The 20,769-nt window shown below is 43.9% G+C and overlaps 1 protein-coding gene and 1 long non-coding RNA gene across 2 annotated transcripts in view; both read right to left on the reverse strand.

Moving 5' to 3' along the window:
• The window catches only part of LOC109371909 (uncharacterized), a 50,082-nt gene extending 31,256 nt beyond the window's left edge, over positions 1 to 18,826 (reverse strand). The window contains exons 1-2 of the long non-coding RNA XR_002121955.1: positions 18,366 to 18,826; positions 6,474 to 6,582 (exon numbers count right to left, since the gene is read on the reverse strand). This is a non-coding gene — a long non-coding RNA (uncharacterized LOC109371909). The remainder of the gene's footprint in view (positions 1 to 6,473; positions 6,583 to 18,365) is intronic.
• Positions 18,827 to 18,949: 123 nt separating this feature from the next.
• The window catches only part of LOC109371898 (serine/threonine-protein kinase MARK2-like), a 9,503-nt gene continuing 7,683 nt past the window's right edge, over positions 18,950 to 20,769 (reverse strand). The window contains exons 3-4 of the mRNA XM_019624669.1: positions 19,091 to 19,402; positions 18,950 to 18,957 (exon numbers count right to left, since the gene is read on the reverse strand). Of these exons, the coding sequence (XP_019480214.1) occupies positions 18,950 to 18,957; positions 19,091 to 19,402 (320 nt within the window). The remainder of the gene's footprint in view (positions 18,958 to 19,090; positions 19,403 to 20,769) is intronic.

A 20,769-nucleotide genomic window follows, 5' to 3' on the forward strand; every position in this document is an offset into this window, starting at 1 on the left:
CCCCACTGCAGCCTACGCCGTCACTGGCGACTCATGGCAGCCCAGCTCCAGGTCGAGCTGTTGTTCACCATCTTAGCTGTAGAGGGTGCTGCATCACTGGCCCTCATGTGGGGTTCGAACCGGGGCCCTGCTGCTCAGAGCTGGCATCACAAGCCAACTCCTAACCAACGCGCCACTCGGCCGGCCCTCATGGGGGTTTTTACTAACTGACTCCAAGGTTTGAGTCAATCAAAAAGAAGACCAAACCAATAAGATCAAACAGCCTAAGTGTGGGTAGAGATGGCCTGGTCTTCCCATGTCAGGAGCTGCCTGCACAGAGATGGATGTAGTTACCATCTGTGCTAGACTGAATAATGACCCTCCCCAGACATGTCCACATTTTTAACCCTCAGACTCTGTGAATGTTACCTTATGTGATAAAGGGACAATGCACATGTGATTAACGCAAGGATTTTCAGATGGGGAGATTAAGCTGGGTTATCTAGGTGGACTCAGTGTAATCACAAAGGCCTTAGCAGGGAAGACAGGAGAACACAGTGAATGGTAGATTTGAGGATGGAAGCAGGAAGTTATAGTGAGGAGTGGAAGGGGTCATGAGCCAAGGGATGCAGCAGCAACTGGAAGCTGAAAGGCAAGGGAATGGATTCTCTCCTCAGCGTCTCCTGAAAGAACCGGCCCTGCTGACACCTTGACTTTAGCCCAGTGAAACTGATGTTGAACTGTTGCTCTTCAGAACCATAAGAATACATTTATGTTGTTTAAAGCCACTAAATTTGTAGTAACTTGTTACAACAGCAACAGGACACTAATACACCATCTTTGAGGAAGGACAGGACACACCAAAACGTCACCAAATGAATGGAAGCTTGGGGCTGGGGGGTGGGGCTTGATTTAGAGCCCTCGGCAACTCCACACCTGTTCCCTCAGCAGAGATGGCAGCGCAGGCACACCCTAGGGTGTGCAAAAGTGGACTCTGACACTTAAGGTCGGTGGGTTCAAAAGCTGCAGCTGCCCTGATTCCCTGATGGGCCCCAACACCTCCAGTGTATTTCCACATGCCAGAATGGATTCCATAGCCCTTTGTTCCTCAGCTCCACAGAGCAAAGATACCTTCATTAATAAAAAATAAATTTAAAAGTTTTAAGTATTGTTACCTATGTGTTGACCACAAGAAGTTGCTGTTCCCCCATTCATGCATGTGAAGGTGTCTGGTTTCCTATTCAACCCAGTGACCGTTGAAATCTGAGTTGGAACCTTCAAACTGGGATCTACTAGTCTTTGAGAAAAGGAGATGGAAATAAATGTCTAGTGTCAAAATCCAGTTAATCTGATTTATATGTAAATTTTCTCACCTTCAGCAAACACTTTACCACAAGGAAGACTTTGGTCCTAGTTCTGGGGCTTCCCTCACAGAATAGATCATATTCAGCCCCCACCATCCAGAAACTTCTTGCTGGACACCATCTTCTCCCCTCCCCTCTCAAGAGGGTTTCCTGTTTGAAGATCACACCATTCAGGGGTCAGCCCTGAGCACACTTCCAGCAGTATCTCCCAAGGTATGTGAAAGGGACCACTGGTGTTTAAACATGGTGAGCCATACCATTCTGAGCAAATATGGTTTCCAAGAGGTATGCAAGTCTATCACTAAGGTTTATAACTAGAACCTGGCCTAGAGTGACTGAGGCACACACGAAGGTATCAGAATCATGACATCTAGAAATGATGCAGACTGTCAGGCACTCTCCATTATGGGGGGGAAACTATAAGACTATTTTGCTACCATGTCTGAGTGAAGATTTAGATAATAATACAGGATTTACAAAATGGGAATAATTAACAGAACTAAGGAAGTAGGTCTCAAAAGTCCGCCCTGAGATTTCCTTCTGAAAACAAAATGCAAGTGAATTTTATTTATAATGTATGTAAGCAAATAGCACCACCTAGAGTACTCTTCTGGTAACTTCATCGAACAAATTATTTGCAAAATATTTATTTGCCAGTTCTTCTAGATAAAAGTTGACTCTTTACCGCATTTGCTTTTTATCTTCTTGTTTAATCAACCAGTCTGACACATGAAATATGATGAGAATTCTAGTTTATTTTTTCCCAATCTGATGGAATAATTCAGATAAATTCAGCTTCAGATAAATTTATCAAAACTTAGGTTTGATTTTACTTTTGAGCTGTTTCCATTCTGTTTTCAACAACAAGCAAAAGAGATGGCGAGTTGTAACTTCACTTCATCCTAACATATATTAGGTATCTTCAGGAAGAAGAACTCGGTTCTAGGTGCAGGGGTTCCAGAGGACAACATACGTAACTCAGTCTCCTTGAGAATTAGCTCTAGGCGACCAATCCCCATCATACACAGAATCAGTAAAATTTCTACATTTAGTTACAACATTTTGGGTTATAAATAGGAAAACAGCATAGAATCGGCTTAAGTCAAAGGGAAATTTGTTATCAGGATTCAAAGATGACTCACAGAACCTGGGGGCAGAGATGTAACCCAAGCTCAATAACCAATTGGAACCAAAGACTCAATTGCCCTAGGAAATCTTTCTCTTTCATGGACTCCGCATGTGTGTTTTGCTGTCTTTCTTAGTGGGCTGGACTTCTGTGCTCCTCAGAGAACAGAGAGAATGTGTCTTCAGAGATGCATTCACATCTGCCCTGTTTAGGAGACTAGCTAGACTGAGAGAGAGTGGGAAGATGGAGTGGGGGAGGGCGGAGTGACCAGCCCAATAGGTCAGGTTTCATACAATTCACATTTTAGGGAACATCTAGTCTAGTAGTGCTTCTCTCTCTCTCTCTCTCTCTCAGTTTGTAAGATTACATAGACACGCTTTTATGGCCATTCATGCAATCCATAAGTATACAGAGGAAAACACCAAAATATCCTCATAACTCCACTTCTCTCCACCAGGAATAACCACCAGTAACAGGTTTATATGCTTCCAGTTTGCTTTCTATGCACCCATATCTACCTATATATCTATATATCAGTAGACTTTGAATAAAGCAGTTTACCCTCCATAATGTGGCAGGCTTCATCAAATCAGTTGAAGGTCTTAAGAACAAAGAGGCTTCCTGAAGAAGAAGCAACCCTTTACAACATAGAAACCCTGCCTGAGTTTCCAGCCTATATAGTTCAGACTCAAGACTGCAACATCAAATCATCCCTGAATTTCCAACCTGTCAGAATGCTCTACAAATTCCAAACTTGCCAACCCCCATATCCTATTGGTTTTATTTCTCTGGAGAAATACAAATTTTGTACTCAGAGTGATTTTAGAGAAAAAGAATCCTAAGGTTGGATTTTCTGAATTGGTTCTGGGATTTCTATAATTGATTCTCTAATTAGATTTAAAGGCACTGGTGACTATTTCCAGTAGTAAAGAGAGTGCTGAGAGTCCATGGCATGATGTGGCAGATATGACCATTGAATATTCCTAATCAAATACTAAGAGGCAAGATCTTGTAAGACCTTATATTTGATACTTTAGAACACTTTGTCAAACTAATGAGTATAATGAGATTGGCTGGTTGCTCCTAATTGCACTGGGCAAAGTAGGGAAAGAAAAGAGCTCAGGAATGTGAAATCCCAGCTCAAGTACTTAAAAGTTTTCTATGTCTGCCCTGAAAAATATTTATCTCCTGTGGCTGCAGAACTGAGATTGCTGAAAAACAAACCTAGAGTTTCATCCTGAGATGGCTGAATTAAAAGAGTAGTGGAATTCCTAATCTCACAGGTTGTCGTCTATCATTAAAATGATGCATTGATCAGAAAGGAATGGGATCCTGAAAATTGGAATTGGGAGCATATGGGAAGATCCTGATGAAATGGAACATTGACCCTGAATTCTGCTAAGTCTTCTTGTCAGTAGAAGCGGCCACTCCACCTCAATCTGAGATTAATGCTGCTTTGCCTGAGGAAACTGTAATGGCCTTCTTTATAGAAGTTATCTTGCAAGACAGTGCTGATTCTCCTCAAGACCCACCCCCACCCTGTTCTTTGCTTCTAAACTTATCATCTGTCTCAAATCCCAGCAAGGCCCTGAAGGTGAAGTATGAAGTGTAACCCATGAGGTGCACTACACTCCAAAAGAACTACATGATTTTTCCTATTTATCCAGACAGAAATCCAGAAAATATGTGTGGGAAGAGATATTGAGAGTGTGGGATAATGGTGGAAGGAACATAAAGTTGGATCAGGCAGAATTTATCGATATGGACCTCCCCGCCCCCCAAGCAAAGATTCTAGATTTAATGTTGTAATTCAAGGGATTAGAATTGTCTCTAATGAGATGTTCCATTGGTTGGACCAAAAATGTGGCCTACACTAAATGTGATTGAAATGCCAGAATGGCCTTGGTATATTTAGAGGAAGGTATCTGAAGGCCTAGGGAGATGAGCATGTTAGAGTGGATTTATCATTTAAGACCTGCTCACCCACCCTGGGAGCATCCAGAGAACCATGACTATGAGAAATAAATTTGTGAGGGGGGTGCTCTAGCATCCTTGAGGAGCTCTTTAGCCACCCTCCTCTGTATATTAGAAATTACAGTGGGAGTTGCTGCCACTAGATTGGGAAACCTAAATTCAATGGGGATTTTGGATCCCAAGGGGTTAGGGGTCAAGTGGCGGCACTTAGTCACCAAAGGAAAGGTAGGCATGGTTACTGTGATGGACGGCAGACTCAAAGCAACTACTGAAATAGTCTGACTGGGCCGGCCGAGTGGCGCGATGGTTAAGAACTGGCTTGGGACGCCAGAGGGCCCCGGTTCGGATCCCACATATGAGGGCCAGTGACACTGCCCTCCACAGCTAAGATGCTGAACAACAGCTCAACCTGGAGCTGGGCTGCCATGAGTCGCCGGCGACGGCGTGGGCTGCAGTCCCTGTGGCAGTGGATTGCCATGGGCTACCGTGTGTGGCCAGCAGCCAGCGTGAGCAGCCAGCAGCCGCAGTGAGCGGCCGTCCAGAAGCCGGCGACTGATCTGCCTCGCCAGGGAAGAGCGCAATGATGGTGCCAACTTGGGCCAGTGAAGCAACGTCCTCCACAACTAGATTGAAGAACAAAAATGACAGCAACTTGTATGTTCCCCTTCACCCAGTTCCCCAGCACTGTTCCCATCCCCCAATTCCCCAATAAAAATCTTTAAAAAAAAAAAAAAAAAAAAGAAATAGTCTGACTTACAGAGACTTATAGCATTAGCTAGTTGATCATGGTGTCCGTAGACATGAAATAGATGGAGTCTATTAAATATTTACTTGATCTGTATAAGCAGAAGTGTTATAGGTCACTGAACAAAAGTCTAATGGAATTTTAAAAAAATAGAGTCAAGGCCCCTCAAACAATCCTGAGACTTGAGCCAGTTCACAGACCCAGAATCCCTTGAATAAAAAGGAGGCCAGATCCCCTCAAGGAAAGACCCTGGTACATTGCCAGAAATGTATACTGTTAATCTTTCTCCCAGCTTTCCATAAAGAGACCTACAGCCTATTACCAGGGTGACTGAGCATTGGGAAAAAGGAAATAATCAAACTTTTTGTAGATTGCTGGACATTGGCTCTGAACTTAAATGATTTCAAAAGACCCAAAATGTCACTGTGGTCTATCAGTCATAGTATGGGCTAATGGAAGTTGGGTGATATATGGAGCTTTAGCTCAGGTTCACCTAACAGTGGATCCAGTAGGTCACCAAACCCATCTTGTGGTTATTTCTAGAATTCCTAATTGGAACAGACATACTCAGCACCTGGCAGAATTCCCACCTTGGTTCCAGACCTGTGGAGTGAGGGCTAATCTGGTAGGAAAGGCAGATGAAACCACTAGAACTGTCTCTGCCTAGCAAAATACTGGGGGTGCCAAAAAAATGTATACGAGTGGACACTTTGGTCAACGTTGCTCAAGCAGTAGTTCACCATAATCAGAAGTGTCTGGATGCTGATGGTAACTGCTTTGAGCACCTCTTGCAATTGCAGAAACCAAGCATGACTTGTATTCATCTTTTGTTATCAGTACATATTATTATAATTTTAATACAATTTTCCTTTCTTAAAATGTGTATACATTTTTTTGGCACCCTTTGTAGTAAAGCAAATACAATGCTGCATTCCTGGAGGCATTGCAGAGATGAGTGCCACCATCAAGGACTTGAAGGATGCTGGGACGATGGTTCCCACCACATCCCCATCCAACTCGCCTTTCTGGCCTATGCAGAAAACATGGATCATAGCGAATGCCAGTGGGTTATCATCAACTTAACCAAAGAGTGACTCCAACTGCAGCTGCTATACCAGAGGCAGTTTCATTGCTGGAGCAAATTAATACATCGCTGTTACCTGGTATGTAACTACTGATCTGGCAAATGCCTTCTTTTTTGTGACACCTATTAGGAAAGACCACCAGAAGTAGTTCACTTACAGCTGGAAAATTCAACAATACAACTTCACTGTCTTACTCTTACTTGGGTATGATAACTCTCCAGCTCCGTCTTAATTTAGTCCATATGGATCGCCTTCCTCTTCCACAGGACATCACACTGGTCCATTGCATCGACATTATGCTGATTGGACCTAATGAACAAGGAGTAGCAATTACTCCAGACTTACTAGTAAGACATTTGCATGTCAGGGTGGGAACTAAATCCAACAAAAATTCAGGGGCCTTCTACCTCTTTGAAATTTCTAGGGGTCCGGTGATATGGGGCATGTCGTGATAACCTTTGGGAGGTGAAGGATAAGTGGCTGCATCTGGCCCCTCCTAAAACCAAAAGAGAGGCACAACCCCTGTGGGGCTCTATGGATTTCAGATACGACATACTCCTCATTTGGATGTGCTACTCTGGCCCATTTGCCAAGTGACCTGAAAGCTATTGTTTTGAGTAGGGCCCTGACAAGAGAAGGCTTTGCAGTAGGTCCAGGCTGCTGTGCAAGCTGCTCTGCCGCTCGAGTCATACAAGCCCAGGAGATCCATCGGTGCTTGAAGTGGCAGGGCATTTGGGATGCTGTTAGGAGCCTTTGGCAGACCTCTAAAGGTGAATCACTGTGCACAACTTCAGGATTTTGCAGCAAAGCTCTGGCTTCCTACTCTTACTATGGATAACTATTCTCATTTTGAGAAACAGCTTTTGGCTTGCTGCTGGCCCTTAGTAGGGCCAGCACATTACCATGCTCCTGAGTTGCCAATCATGACTGGGTGTTATCTTTACCCAGCAAGATAAAATTAGGCACTCCATCATGAAATGGAAACAGCGTATATGAAATTGGGCTTGCCCAGGCTCTGAAGGCATAAAAGTTACGTGGGGAAGTGGCCCAAATGCCCATGCTGGGGATTCCATTCTTTCTACATTATCTTCTGTCTCCCAGCCTACACAGATGGCCTCATGGGAAGTTCCGTACAACAAGTTGGCTGAGGAAGAGACTGTACAATATACAGGCATCACCCAAAAAGTGGACAGCAGCAGCACTACAGTTCCCTTCTGGGACATCCCTGAAGGACACTGGTGAAGGTAAATCCTCTAGTGGGCAGAACTTCAAGAAGAGCGCCTGTTCACTTTGCTTGGAAGAAGAAATGATCAGATATACCAATTCATGAGCTATGGTCAATGGTTTGGCTGGAGAATCAGAAACTTGGAAGGAATGTGATTAGAAAATTGGTGTCGGGCCGGCCGAGTGGCACAATGGTTAAGAACTGGCTTGGGACGCCAGAGGGCCCCGGTTCGGATCCCACATATGAGGGCCAGTGACACTGCCCTCCACAGCTAAGATGCTGAACAACAGCTCAACCTGGAGCTGGGCAGCTGTGAGTCGCCGGCGATGGTGTAGGCTGCAGCCCCTGTGGCAGTGGGTGGCCATGGGCTACCGTGTGTAGCCAGCAGCCAGCATGTGCGGCCAGTGGCCGTCCAGAAGCCGGCGACTGATGTGCCTCACCCGGGAAGAGCGCAATGATGGTGCCAACTTGGGCCAGTGAAGCAACGTCCTCCACAACTAGACTGAAGAACAAAACGACAGCAACTTGTCTGTTCCCCTTCCCCCAATTCCCCAGCACTGTTCCCATCCCCCCAATTCCCCAATAAAAAAAAAGTCTTTAAAAAAGAAAAAAGAGGGAGTTATGGTGCTGGCTGGGCAATTAGTCTGACTACCAAGAGGAATTGGACTGCTACTCCAATGGAAGTAAGGAAGAGTGTGTCTGGAATATACCTCTATATATATCCCTTAGGGCATCTAAAAGGATAAAGTTTTATCTCTACTCACAACACTTTGGACACCAAATGTGTGGATTTTCCACACTAAGCAATTCTGACACTAACTACCCAGAGTGAGTGCAGACCCCACAGTTTAAAACTCGGTCACACAAGACTGCCTCTCCTTCAGATACCAGTAGTCAGTCCCAGGTTGTCACCTGTACTTTTGACCAACCAAGTATAAATCAAGGTTTCCCAAAACTCCCTCCTTAGGTTCAATAATTTGCTAGAATGGCTCACAGAACTCAGAAAAACAGTGTACTTACTACTACTGCAGTCTTATTATAAAGGAAACAACTCAGAAACTGCCAAGTGGAAGAGATGCATAGTTCAAGGTATGGGTGTGGGGGTGGGGGAATGGGTGTAGTGTCCTCCCCAGGCTTGTCACCCTCCCAGCACCTCAATATGTTTACCTACCTGGAAGCTCTCCAAACCCTGTCATTTAGGGTTTTTTGGAGGTTCCATTACATAGGTATCATTGGCCATTGCTGATTATCTCAATTTCCAATCCCTATCCCCTCCCCAGAGATCAGGGGTGGAGCCGAAAGTTCCAACCCTCTAACGACATGGTTGGTTCCTCTGGTAACTATCATAGTTTCATTTATAAGATTACTTTAAATTTTTCTTATTTGTAAAAATATATTTATGGCTCCCAAATAATTTTTAAATTGTTGTGAGGGACAGGATTGGCTCTTCCAGGGGTCGGCAAACTTTTGAGATGGAACGTACTCAAAGAGCCGCATGTGGCTTGCAAGCCGCAGTTTAGGTGGATGTGTATAGGTGCCATGCCAGCAAGAAGTAAACTGTGATGGTTTATTTTGTGTGTCAAACTGGCTAGGCTATGGTTCCTGGCCGTTTGGTCAAAACCAGTCTTGATGTTGTTTTAGAGGTACCTTTTATTTTTTTTTAGATTTTTATTGGGGAATTGGGGGAGGAGAACAGACAAGTTGCTGTCCTTTTGTTTGTTAGTCTAGTTGTGGAGGACATCGCTTCACTGGCCCATGTTGGTATTGTGATCATTGCGCTCTTCCTGGCTGAGACAGATCAGTCGTCAGCCATTGGACAGCGGCTAATGGCAGCTCTCATCGGCTGCCAAGTGCTCACGCTGGCTGCTGGCCCCTCACAGTAGATTACGGCAGCCCACTGCAGCACCACTGCAGCCTATGCCATTGCCGGTGACTTACGGCAGCCCAGCTCCAGGTCAAGCTGTTGTTCACCATCTTAGCTGTAGAGGGCGCAGCGTCACTGGACCTTGTGGGATCAGAACTGATGGCCCTGCTGCTCAGAGCTCGTGCTCCCAAGCCAACTCTTAACCAAAGAACCACTCAGCCGGCCCTAATGGTACCTTTTAGATATGACTAACATTGAAATTAGTAGACTTTGAGAAAAGCAGATACCCTCCATAATATAGGTAGGCCTCATCCAATCAGTTGAAAGCATTATGAGCACAATTAGCTTCCTGGAGATGAGGCACTTCCCCTCCAAGCTGTAGTATAGACACTCTGCCTGTGTTTCCAGCCTCCTGTCCTACAAAATTCTAATTCAAAACTGCAACCTCAACTCTTACCTGAATTTCCAGCCTCCTGGCCTATCCTACAGATTTCACACTTGTCAGCCCCCACAATCATGTAAATCCATTTCTTAAAATCTCTCTTAATATATATAACATATTGACTAATACAGCATTCAAAAAATTAATGAATTATGCACCCATGTTCATACCAGCATTATTTGTAATAGCCAAAAGGTGGAAACAACCCAAATGTTCATCAGCAGATAAATGGATTAATAAAATGTGATATATTCATATAGTGGAATATCATTCATCCTTAAAAAAAAAAAAGAAATCCAGTCATGTTACAACATGGATGAACCTTGAGGACATTACATTATGTCATGTGACTTAAGCCAGTCACAAAAGGACAAGTACTATATGATCCCACTTATATCAGGTACCTAAAGTAGTCAAATTCATAGAGATTGAGAGTAGAATGGTCAAGGGACTAGAGGTGAGGGAGAATGGAAGAGTTATTGGCTCCTGGGTATAGAGTTTCCGTTTGGAAAGATGAAAAATAGCTCTGGACATGGATGGTGGTGAGGGTTGCACAAAATGCAAGTATACTTAATGCCATTGAGCTGTGCACTGAAAAATGGTTAAAATGGTAAATTTTATGTTAAGTGTATTTTACCACAGTTTTCAAAAAGGGAGAAAAGATTTTTAAAATTTAAGGAATCAAGAAATAACTTGCACATCCTTTGTCATCCCCTCAGGGCTTTATTCTTGGTAGTTGAATCTCCTCTTGAACCTGTGAGAAGATATTTTGGGGCAGGAGGCTTTTCTTGGGCAACAAAATGGTTCATATTGGCAACTGTACTTACAGGTAGTGCTGTCGCTGTGTGTGTTTTTTAAAATTTTTTTTAAAGATTTTTATTAAAAAACCTAGCTAACATACAACATTATATCAGTTTCAGGAGCACACCATAGTTGTTCAACCTTTATACCTAAAGAGGTGATTACCATGATAAGTCCAGCAACCATCTGACACTGTACCATGCTATCACAATATTATTGACTATATTCCCCATACTGTACATTTCATCCTCATGACTTATTTGTTTTATACCTGGACCTTTGAACCTCTTATTCTCCTCCAACTTTCCCCCCCTTAATTTTTCAATTACAGTTAACATTCAATATTATTTTACATTAATTTCAGGTGTACGGCATTTGTGTATTTTTTTTTTTAGCTGAGGCATCCTGCCACCTGTTGGCAGCTCAGTGGCTGCTCAGCTTGGGCTGGGACTCGAACCACTGTCGCTCAGAGCTTGCACTCTTGAATGAGCTCTTAACCAACTATTTGTGTATTTTTCAATGTGTATTCTTTCGTTCTATTTAAAACCATAGACATATTAGGAGCATTTTTCTTAGTTATCCCACCAAATATTAGCAGGCCATTCTTAAATAATAACAGGATAGAAACAACAACAGCTCACATTTACACTTCCTTTATCATAGTCTGTAAGGCACTGTATTAGTTTGGGCCCAGTAAGGAAATTGAAACCACAATGTAGGTTAAACAGGGGATGTTTAATATAAATAATTATTAGACTTGGGCTGGCGGAGGAGCACATTGGTTAAGAGCTGGCTTGGACCAATTGAACAGCAGGACCCCGGTTCGAATCCCACATTAGGGTCAGTGACGCTGCGCCCTCTACAGCTAAGATGGTGAACAACAGCTCGACCTGGAGCTGGGCTGCTGTGAGTTGCCGGTGACGGCATAGGCTGCAGTGGGCTGCCGTGAACTACCGTGAGTGGCTGGCAGCCAGCGTGAGCGACCGGCAGCTGGCAAGAGCTGCCGTGAGCCACTGTGAGTGGCCGTCCAGTTGCTGGCAAGAGAACAATGATAATACCAACATGGGCCAGTGAAGTGATGTCCTCCACAAACTAGACTGAAGAACAAAAGGACAACTTGTTTGTTCCCTTACCCCAATTCCCCAACGCTGTTCCCCTCTCCTGGTTCTCCAATAAAATCTTTAAAAAAAAAAAAAGTTTTTTTTTTTAAATTATTAAACTCAAATTAACATGTGACTAAAAAATATAAGAGGGAGCATACCCAAGAAAGGCAAACTTGGAATGGGCCCCTTCCCCAAAAGGTCTGGGGTTCAGACCTTGTTGGAAAAGATGCAGTTCAACCTACTACATAGCAGAGAAGGTTGCTGGTTCTCCCAGGCCAGTTATTGTCAAAGGTCTGCAGCCAATGGGCAAGCTGGAAGCGACCCTCCAGAGTGCAGGTCAGACACAGGTGATCAGCCACCAGAGTCACAAGTGTGCAGGAATGGCCAGGCTGCAGGTGAGCCGTGCACAGGACTACAGAGAGAGTGGTAGCTGGATGGGAACCCTCTGTGGCGCAGGTGAGGAACTGGGCCGCTGGTACAGGCAGGAGGGCTTCCAGGCAGATTCCACGTCAAACGAGGTGCTGGAAGGTCATTGCTAGATCAAGCCATGGCTGCGGGGTTGCTGAGGAAATGTGTGTCCTGGGCATGTGCCTGGGGCCCAGCTCTGCCCTGACCCAATGTGCAGCAGCTGAAAAAAGCAGAGACCCCTTTCTCCTGCAAGCCCCCTCCAGTGCCCTTTACTGAAAATGCTTTAACATCATGCTTACCATAAAGAAGAGATGATTAAAGGAAATCTGTACTGTATTGCTGAGCACATGTTGAAGGATTAATTTAGAGCCTGAGAGTTAATAAACTGCTAACTGTCACAGGCACTTTACCCCTCAGGTTCTCTCATTCATTCAGTCACGTACTGATGCTCCCTACACAAACCCTTCTAAGTTTTGCTTTTGTACATGGCTACTATCCCTCCTACAACATTTTCCCACGATGTCTGAATGTATTGCTCTGCTAAAATAACAATGACTAAGTCATATGGCTTTATATTTGAAAATGAAGTTGTCGAATCTGTAATGTGTATTTCACATGAAATATATAGCCCTGAGAGCAGTAATGTCAAAGAAAACTTTTTATTCATTAACATTAGTAATTAATTAGAGCTGTCAAAATATGAACAGCTGTTTTCTTATTTGCACAACTATTTCCGCTTTCCAGAACACTGCTTGTAATAAATGTGGGCACGCCTTTCTCTGGCATATTGCCTGTTGTCAGTGCTATCCATCAGCCTGTTACTCTCTACTGGTCATACATTTATTCCCAGAAATTTAAGCAGCTCTCTCTCTATAGGCCAAAGGCTTTGGTGCTGAAATCCATTCTGCCAAAGGCTCTTCAATGTAAACATACCATTCTCTTTCCTTTATACCTCAAATTGATGACTCCCAAATGGGAGAGAGGATAGAGACATCAATTTTAAATCCCACACAAGCCCCATAGAGAATTATAAGTTTTGAAATAACTTCTCACTGGCTCCTGGTCACCATTAAATGATCTCAGTTAATTTGATAATACCCAGCACTGCCAAGGGGAAACAGGAACTCTCAAGACTGCCTCTGCCATGATAAACTTGGCAATAACCCTCATTTAAAATGAATGTATCCTCTCGCTCAGAAATTCCACTTCTAACAACTTCTCTTGGGCATATACTTCCCAGTTCAAAAGGGATGTGACTCAGATGTTATTTCTAATAGTCGAAAGAATAAAAAACTATATCATTAGGAAACCAGTTAATTATATTTTTATAAACTCAATGACAAATTATGCAGCAATATTTTAAACTTTTAATATGGAAAATCCCAAATATACAAAATAGAAAAAAGAATAGCATAATGAACCCACATTTATCCATCATGTGCCTTCAAAAATTATCATCATTTTGGGCCGGCCGAGTGGCTCAGTTGGTTAAGAGCTTGTTCAAGAGTTTTAGCTCTGAGCAACAGCGGTTCGATGCCCGGCCCGAGCTGAGCAGCCGCTGAGCTGCCAACAGGTGGCAGGATGGCTCAGCTAAAAAAAAAAAAATTATCATCATTTTGCTAATCTTGTCTCATCTATTCTTCTCTCACCTTTTCTTTCTTTTTTTGGTGGGGGGAGGCTGGAATAATTTGAAGTAAATAGCAAATTCCATAGTTATATTATTTTTCCTATAAACATTTCAGTATGTATCTCTAACAGAAAGGACCTTTAAAAACACATAGTTGTACTTGCTTTGGCAGCTCATGTTCTAAAATTAGAATGATATAGAGATTAGCATGGCTCCTGTGCAAGAATGACATGCAAATTTGTGAAGTGTTCCATAGTTTTTGTAAAGATTTTGTAGGATGTCAGATGGGCACTTGTCTTATTGGGGAGACCACTTCATGGACTGTGTAGGTGCCTGACCACTGTGCTGTACAACTGAAGCTGAAGCTGAATAATATTGACTGTTAACTATAATTAAATATATGTATATAGTCATGGGATGTGGGTACAGAATAGGGAATAGAGTCAATGGAATTGTAACAGCTATATATGATGTCAGAGGGGTAGTAGATTGGGGGAGGGAGGTTATCACTTTGTGAGGGGTGTAAATGTCTACCTATTACATTGTTTTGCACACCTGAAACTAATAAAAAAAAAAGGAAAGAAAAATGAACCCAGCAAAACATTAAAACGTTCTATTGAATGTTTCAACCTGTGTGTTCTACTTATCAAGGGGAGATGTCAGCCAAGGCTTTAAATTGTGCCTATTAAAAGCTGATAAAATGGGGGGGGGAACCCATATAATCACATCTAACAAAAATTACAATAATTTCTTAATATCATTTAAAACTCAGTTTATAGTTTCCAGTTGTTTAAAAAGGTGGCATTTTATTGAAATATATTTGACATATAATATTGTGTAAATTTAAGATATACAACATGTTGATTTTACACACACACACACACACACACACACACACACACACACAGCAGTATGATTGCCATTATAGGGTTAACTGGCATCTCTATAACTTCACATAATTATTCTTTCTTTCTTTCTTTTTTTTATTGGAGAATTGGAGAAGGGGAATAGTGTTGGGGAATTGGGGAAGGGGAACAGCCAAGTTGTTGTCCTTCAGTTTTAGTTGTGGAGAGCGCAGCTAGCTCAGCTCCAAGTCCAGTCACCATCCGGTTGCCCGTTGGCAGCTCACAGCCACTCAGCTCAAGGTGTTGTGTTCAATCTTAGTTGCGGGTGGGCGTACCATCCCATGCGGGAGTCAAACTGGCAACCTTGTTGTTAGGAGCATGTGCTTTCACCAGCTGAGTCATCCTGCCACCTGTGGGCAGCTCAGTGGCAGCTCAGCTCGGGCGCAGCTCACTGGCCCATGTGGGAATTGAACCAGTGACCCTGTTGCTCAGAGCTCATACTCTTAGCCAACTGAGCCACTTGGCTGGCCCTGTCATTTCTTTTTTGTGGTGGGAATAATTAAGATCTAGTCTCTTAGCAAGTTTGAAGATTATAATACAATACTGTTGTCTATAATCACTGTAATGTGCATTAGATCTCTAAAACTTATTTATCTACTAGTTGCAAGTTTGTACCCTTAAATGGCATCTCTTCTATTTCTCCATCCCCTAGCCCCTGATAACTACCATTTTACTCTGTTTTTACAAGTTCAGGCTTTTTTAGATTCCACATATAAATGATATCATACAGTATTTTTCTTACTGTTTGACTCATCTTACTTAGCATCTCACTTAGCACAAGCATAAGGTCCTTAAGGTCCATCCATGTTGTCGCAAATAAAAGGATTTCCTTCTTTTTCATGGCTGAATAATATTCCATTGTGTGTACATATATGTATATATAAAAATATATCACATATATACATAACATATATGTATACATATATACATATACATATATGTATCTTCTTTATCCATTTATCTGTTGATGGAGGTTTCCATATCTGAGCTATTTCTTCTTTATCCATTAAATAATTGTTTCCATATTTGGACTATTGTGAATAATACTGCAATAAACATAGGAGTGCATATATCATTTCAATATCCTGTTTTCATTTCTTTTGGATGTATACCCAGAAGTGAAATTGCTGAATCATATGGTAATTCTATTTTTAATATTTTGAGGAAACTCCATAATGTTTTTCCATAGTGGGTGCACCAATTTACATTTCCACCAAAAGTGCACAAGGGTTTTCTCCCTTTCCTACATATCCTCACCAACACTATATTTTATTTTTGATAATAGCCATTCTAACAGATGTGAGATGATAGCTTATTGTGGTTTTGATTTTCATTTCCCTGATGATTAGTGATATTGAGCATCTTTTTGTGTACCTGTTGGCTATTTAGATGTCTTGTTAGAAAAATGTCTTTTTTTTGTCGATGGACACTTAGGTTGTTTTTTTTCTAATTAAATGTATTGGGGTGACATCGGTTAGTAAAATTATATAGGTTTCAAGTGTGTTTCTACAATGCACCATCTATATATTGCATTGTGTGTTCACAACCCAGAGTCAGAAAAATGTCTTATTTAGGTTCTACTGCCCCTTTTAAAATCAAATTGTTTTTTGTTTTTATTTTTTTGTTATTGAGTTGTATGAGTTCTTTATATATTTTGGATATAAAATGATTGAAAATATGGGTTAAAAATATTTTATCCCATTCTGTAGATTGCCTTTTTCAGTTTGTTGTTTCTTTTGCGGGGCAGAAGATTTTCAGTTTGATGTAGTCCCACCTGTTAATTTTTTAAAATTTTTATGTTAATATTTTATGTGCACACAGAGAAGCTGGCAACTGAATGTAAATGGCAGAATTATACGTCATTGTAATGTTAAACATGTGTAATTGGGTTGAGTTGGCCACCTGTTGATTTTTGCTTTGTTCTTTCTCATGATTGTTTTGGTTATTTGGTGTGCTTTTACAGGTGATTTGTTCAAATCTGGATCTAAAAACAGATTCACACGTATGTGTTGATATGTCTTTAAAGTCTCTGAAATATAGGAAAAGCAAGATAAATGTTTGATTTCTTCTCTTTATTTACCAGTATTCAGAGTAATGAGTTGATGACCCAGCAACCTCCAAAGGTGACCATTGAGGTTCTGATTATTTGAGCCTTTGTTTTTAGTATTATTATAATACTCATGTATTTTTAACTATTTGATGTGTTTTAACTCATTGCAGTTGTTTTTCAATTTTGATGCTCAGTTTGTCTCAAATTTTGCTTTTGGGAGCCCCTGCAAATTGGCTCCTGCCCTTTTGACATTCCCTTGGTCTTTGATAGCTTCCTTTGCCTTCTGGTAAAACATGATTTCCAGTTTCATTTTGTACATTTCCTGACCAAACCTGGGATCAGCCATTTCTAAAAAGAGCCCCAGTTTCTGTTTGTGGTATTTAAAAACTACAATCTGGGCACTAGGGTTATTTATTGCTACTAGGTTATCTTGCTTCTAGTCCATTTTAGTGAACAGAGCTAGGAATTACATACATTTTTAGGGAGTAAAAAATAAGTTTAATATCACAAATGCACAATCCATGAAATTAATTGATAAGCTGGATTTCATTAAAATTTAAAACTTCTGGGCCGGCTGAGTGGCACTTTGGTTAGGAGTACGCTTGGGATGCCAGCTCTGAGCAGCAGGGCCCCAGTTCAGATCCCACATGAAGATGTGAACTAAGCGCATTGGATGATGGAGAAGTTTCCTGGATTGCCTGACCCAGAGCTGGTCCACAGTCGCCAGGCAAGCAAAAACACCCCTCCAGGTCGCAGGGGGGCAGAGACTACCAAACAGGCATGCACAGGGAGCTGGGGCCTCAGGAGCCCATTGGGTGGTACTAAGCCTGGAGTATGCAGTGTCCACATTGGGAGGACCATGGGAAACCCTCCAGGGTGAAGGTGAGCTGAGGTTGGCAGGTGGGTGAACAGAGGGTATCAGGAACTCATCTCTGAGCAGCACAGAGTGAGGCCTAGAGGGTGTGGTGTTTGTATTGGGAGGGCTGCAGCAAGGTGGTCACTGAGCCAGGGCTAGTGTTGCAAGCTCACCAAAGGACCACATACTCCTGGGAGCACAGCTGAGATAGAGCATGGCTGAAGTCCCCTCACATGCACTGCTGGTAATCATAGAGTTGGAGCAAGATGAGGCAAAACCATAGCACATTGAAACCAAGAAGATAAGCCCTTATTCCTGCAACGTCCTCCAGCATCCTTGTTTTAAAATATATAGATTGTATTATTATTCAGGTCTGATGAGGCCAACAGATCAGCAGATAGTTACCATTGAAAAAATAGTTTGTTACTTACATTTCCCAAGAGGAGACATAGCAGTGTCACTAGCACTCTGCCCTTGATATGGGTGACTTGAAAGGGCTTCAAGTAGATCGTATTTTCGGGACTGAAAATCTAGGTGCAAGGATGGGTGGACTGACAAAGAACCTGAATGTTGTCTGGTACTGCCTGGGAAGTCTTGAACACACGGTCACCATCCGTGAGAAACCCCAGTTTAAGACCAAACTCCGGCCGCAGCCGGAGGGCAGTGCGAGTCGGAGCAGCTGCGAGCATGGAGGCGGCGGGAGCGCCCGCCCCACCCGCCCCGCGTCCGGAGCTGCGGTTCCGCGGAGGGAGCTGGGAGGCCGGTCCCAGGGCCGGGGCCGGTCAGGGTTCGGGGCGCGCGGGGCACTCACCAGCTGCAGCGCGCAGAGGCAGATGAGCGAGCAGCGTCCTGTACAGCAGCCCATGGTGCCCGCGGCGACCGAGCGGCGCGCGCGGCCAGAGATCCGCGTCTTCCGGCGCCGCCGCCTCCCGACTCCGGAGCAGCCCCCTACCGGCGCTCAACCGCCCGGCCCAGGCTCGCCCGCCCCGCGGCCGCCGCTCGGCGCTCTGGGGTCTGGACTCGCGCGCCGCCTTTGTTAGTTTCCAGGGCGGGCAGAGGTCAGTACGGCGCGCAGGAGCCGAGCGTCTGGCCGGGGTCCCCGCCTCCCACTGTGAGGGTCCGCTTCTTGGGGAGAGGAAGCCGGGCGGGCGGAGCCGGGGGCGGAAGGGAGACTACAGATGGTGAGTGGGTGGAAGTCTGTTTAGGGGAGGGGTGTATGTAGGAGGTGGGCGTCTGAAAAGTGGAGTGGGCTGTCTGCGTAGGGCGTGCGTGTGTGTGTGCGCGTGTGGGCGTGTGTGTGTGTGTGCGCGTGTGCGTGTGTGTGTTGGTGCTGGTGGTGGTGACGGGAGAGGATGAATGAAAAGGAGTGCCACTGAAGAGGATCGGCCAGTCTGGTTAGGAGTCTTTGGAGAGAGGAAGGGAGAGAGAGAATGAGAATGAAAACGAGTATGAATGGGAGTGAATTGGGGTATCTGGTGGTGATGGAGACCTTCGGCGGCCGGTGTAACTGGGGCGACTTGGGCTGGGCTTTCTCACTGGAGGTCGTGCTAGGTGTTGGCAGGGTGGTCGAAGCTTGTGCACAGGAGGGGGACAGGGTGTTTGCTGAGCTTCCCGGGAGGTTGACCAGGGTGGGAGTTGAGATGGCTTTGGTGTCCGGGGACGAAGGGCCCAGAGGTGAGAAGCCAAGGGCGGGCGAGAGCCCCGGAGCGCCAAGCGGAGCTTGAGACCGCGGGGCGGCGAGCGCCAGGCGGGAGAGGGACGGCGGGCGCAGTGCGGGCAGCTCTGGGGTCTCGTGGCCGGGGTCGCTCCTGCCGCAGTCGGTTGCCCGGAGGACGCCCCTGCAGGAGCCTGGGAGGGAAAGTTGGACCGAGTTGGATTGGCGAGAGGCTCTGCGGAGAGAAGATGCGCCGGCTCAAGGTGCAGGGCTAAACCGGCATGCTGCGAGGAGACCCGGCTTACTTTTGTCAGCTAGAATGCGCTTTGAAATTGCCACCAGACGTGAAAGAAGAAAAGGCGAAAAAGGAGAGCACGCGTGGCTTTTTCTAGGAATGGAGAATGTTTTCGAGATCAGGATAAATATGATTTCTTCCCAGAGAGAATTAAACTGTTTGAGAAAGGCTTGGAAATAAGACCTAGTCCCGGATAGTTAAGAACAGAGCAGAGCTGTGCAGAGGATTCCATTTCATCAGGGCTCAATATCAGATTTCTTGGGCACATTTGTTGTACTTGGTGGAACTAAAAGCGAGCAACTCCAGCACGCTAGAAGGGCGGGACAAGCCCTTTCCTGGCCAATTGTCTCAGAAGAGGCTTTTTCAGAACTTGGTACAGAAACCTCATTTCTAACCCACTGCTGCCCTCCTGGGTCCTTAGCAGTAGGTTAATAAGAAAAGGCTAGAGTCCTTGCGTTTTTTAAACAGACGCTCCATGTGTGAAACTGCTCAAGCCATTCCTTCAGGCATTAAAGGGAGTTGGATTTTTATTTGTTTTGCAATTAACTGGCATTTTCTGAACCGTCCCTTCAGGACTTATGTTTCTAACTAGTCCCTTCAGGACTTATGTTTCTAACTAAAAAGTTATCGCTCTCAGGAAAACCCTTGCATGATATCTTTGAACTCCTAGTAGAGACACATGAATAACCTCAGGATTTGACTCAATACAAGGGTCATGAACATTCATTGTTGAGGTTCTACCTCTGTCCATTATCTTGGAGAAGGGAACAATGGAGCCTTGAAGCCTTCTTTATAACCCAGCCTTTAAGATATCAGTGATAAAGGATTATGAGAGCAGGCGCCTTTTACATACAATAAACATAACCATCACCACTTGTGATGGATGAAAACAATAGGAAAAAATGGGCTCTGACAAATAAATAACTTAGCATATAGAAAAGCACAGTGCAGAAAGCTGTAGCAGGCAGCTGAAGAGAGAAAGCATGAAGAAGTCTATCTTCAACTTCCAGAAATTAGTGCAGCCTCTTCATCTCCAGAGATGGTGATAAGTTATGATAATAAACACAATGACGCTTCCTTCTACATTACATGTTTACCCCAATATACTTTTTATTCATCACTTAATTTATTTACTTAGGAAGTACCAAATTTGCAGCTAACATCCATTGGGTCCTTGCCAGGCACCAGTCTAAGTGCTGTGTGTAAAGTCACTTTATTTCATCATCACAACAGCCTCTGAGCTGGGTGCTGTGAACATCCCCAGTG

The sequence above is a fragment of the Hipposideros armiger genome, unplaced genomic scaffold (assembly GCF_001890085.2).
Source record: "Hipposideros armiger isolate ML-2016 unplaced genomic scaffold, ASM189008v1 scaffold_599, whole genome shotgun sequence".
Lineage (NCBI taxonomy): Eukaryota > Metazoa > Chordata > Mammalia > Chiroptera > Hipposideridae > Hipposideros > Hipposideros armiger.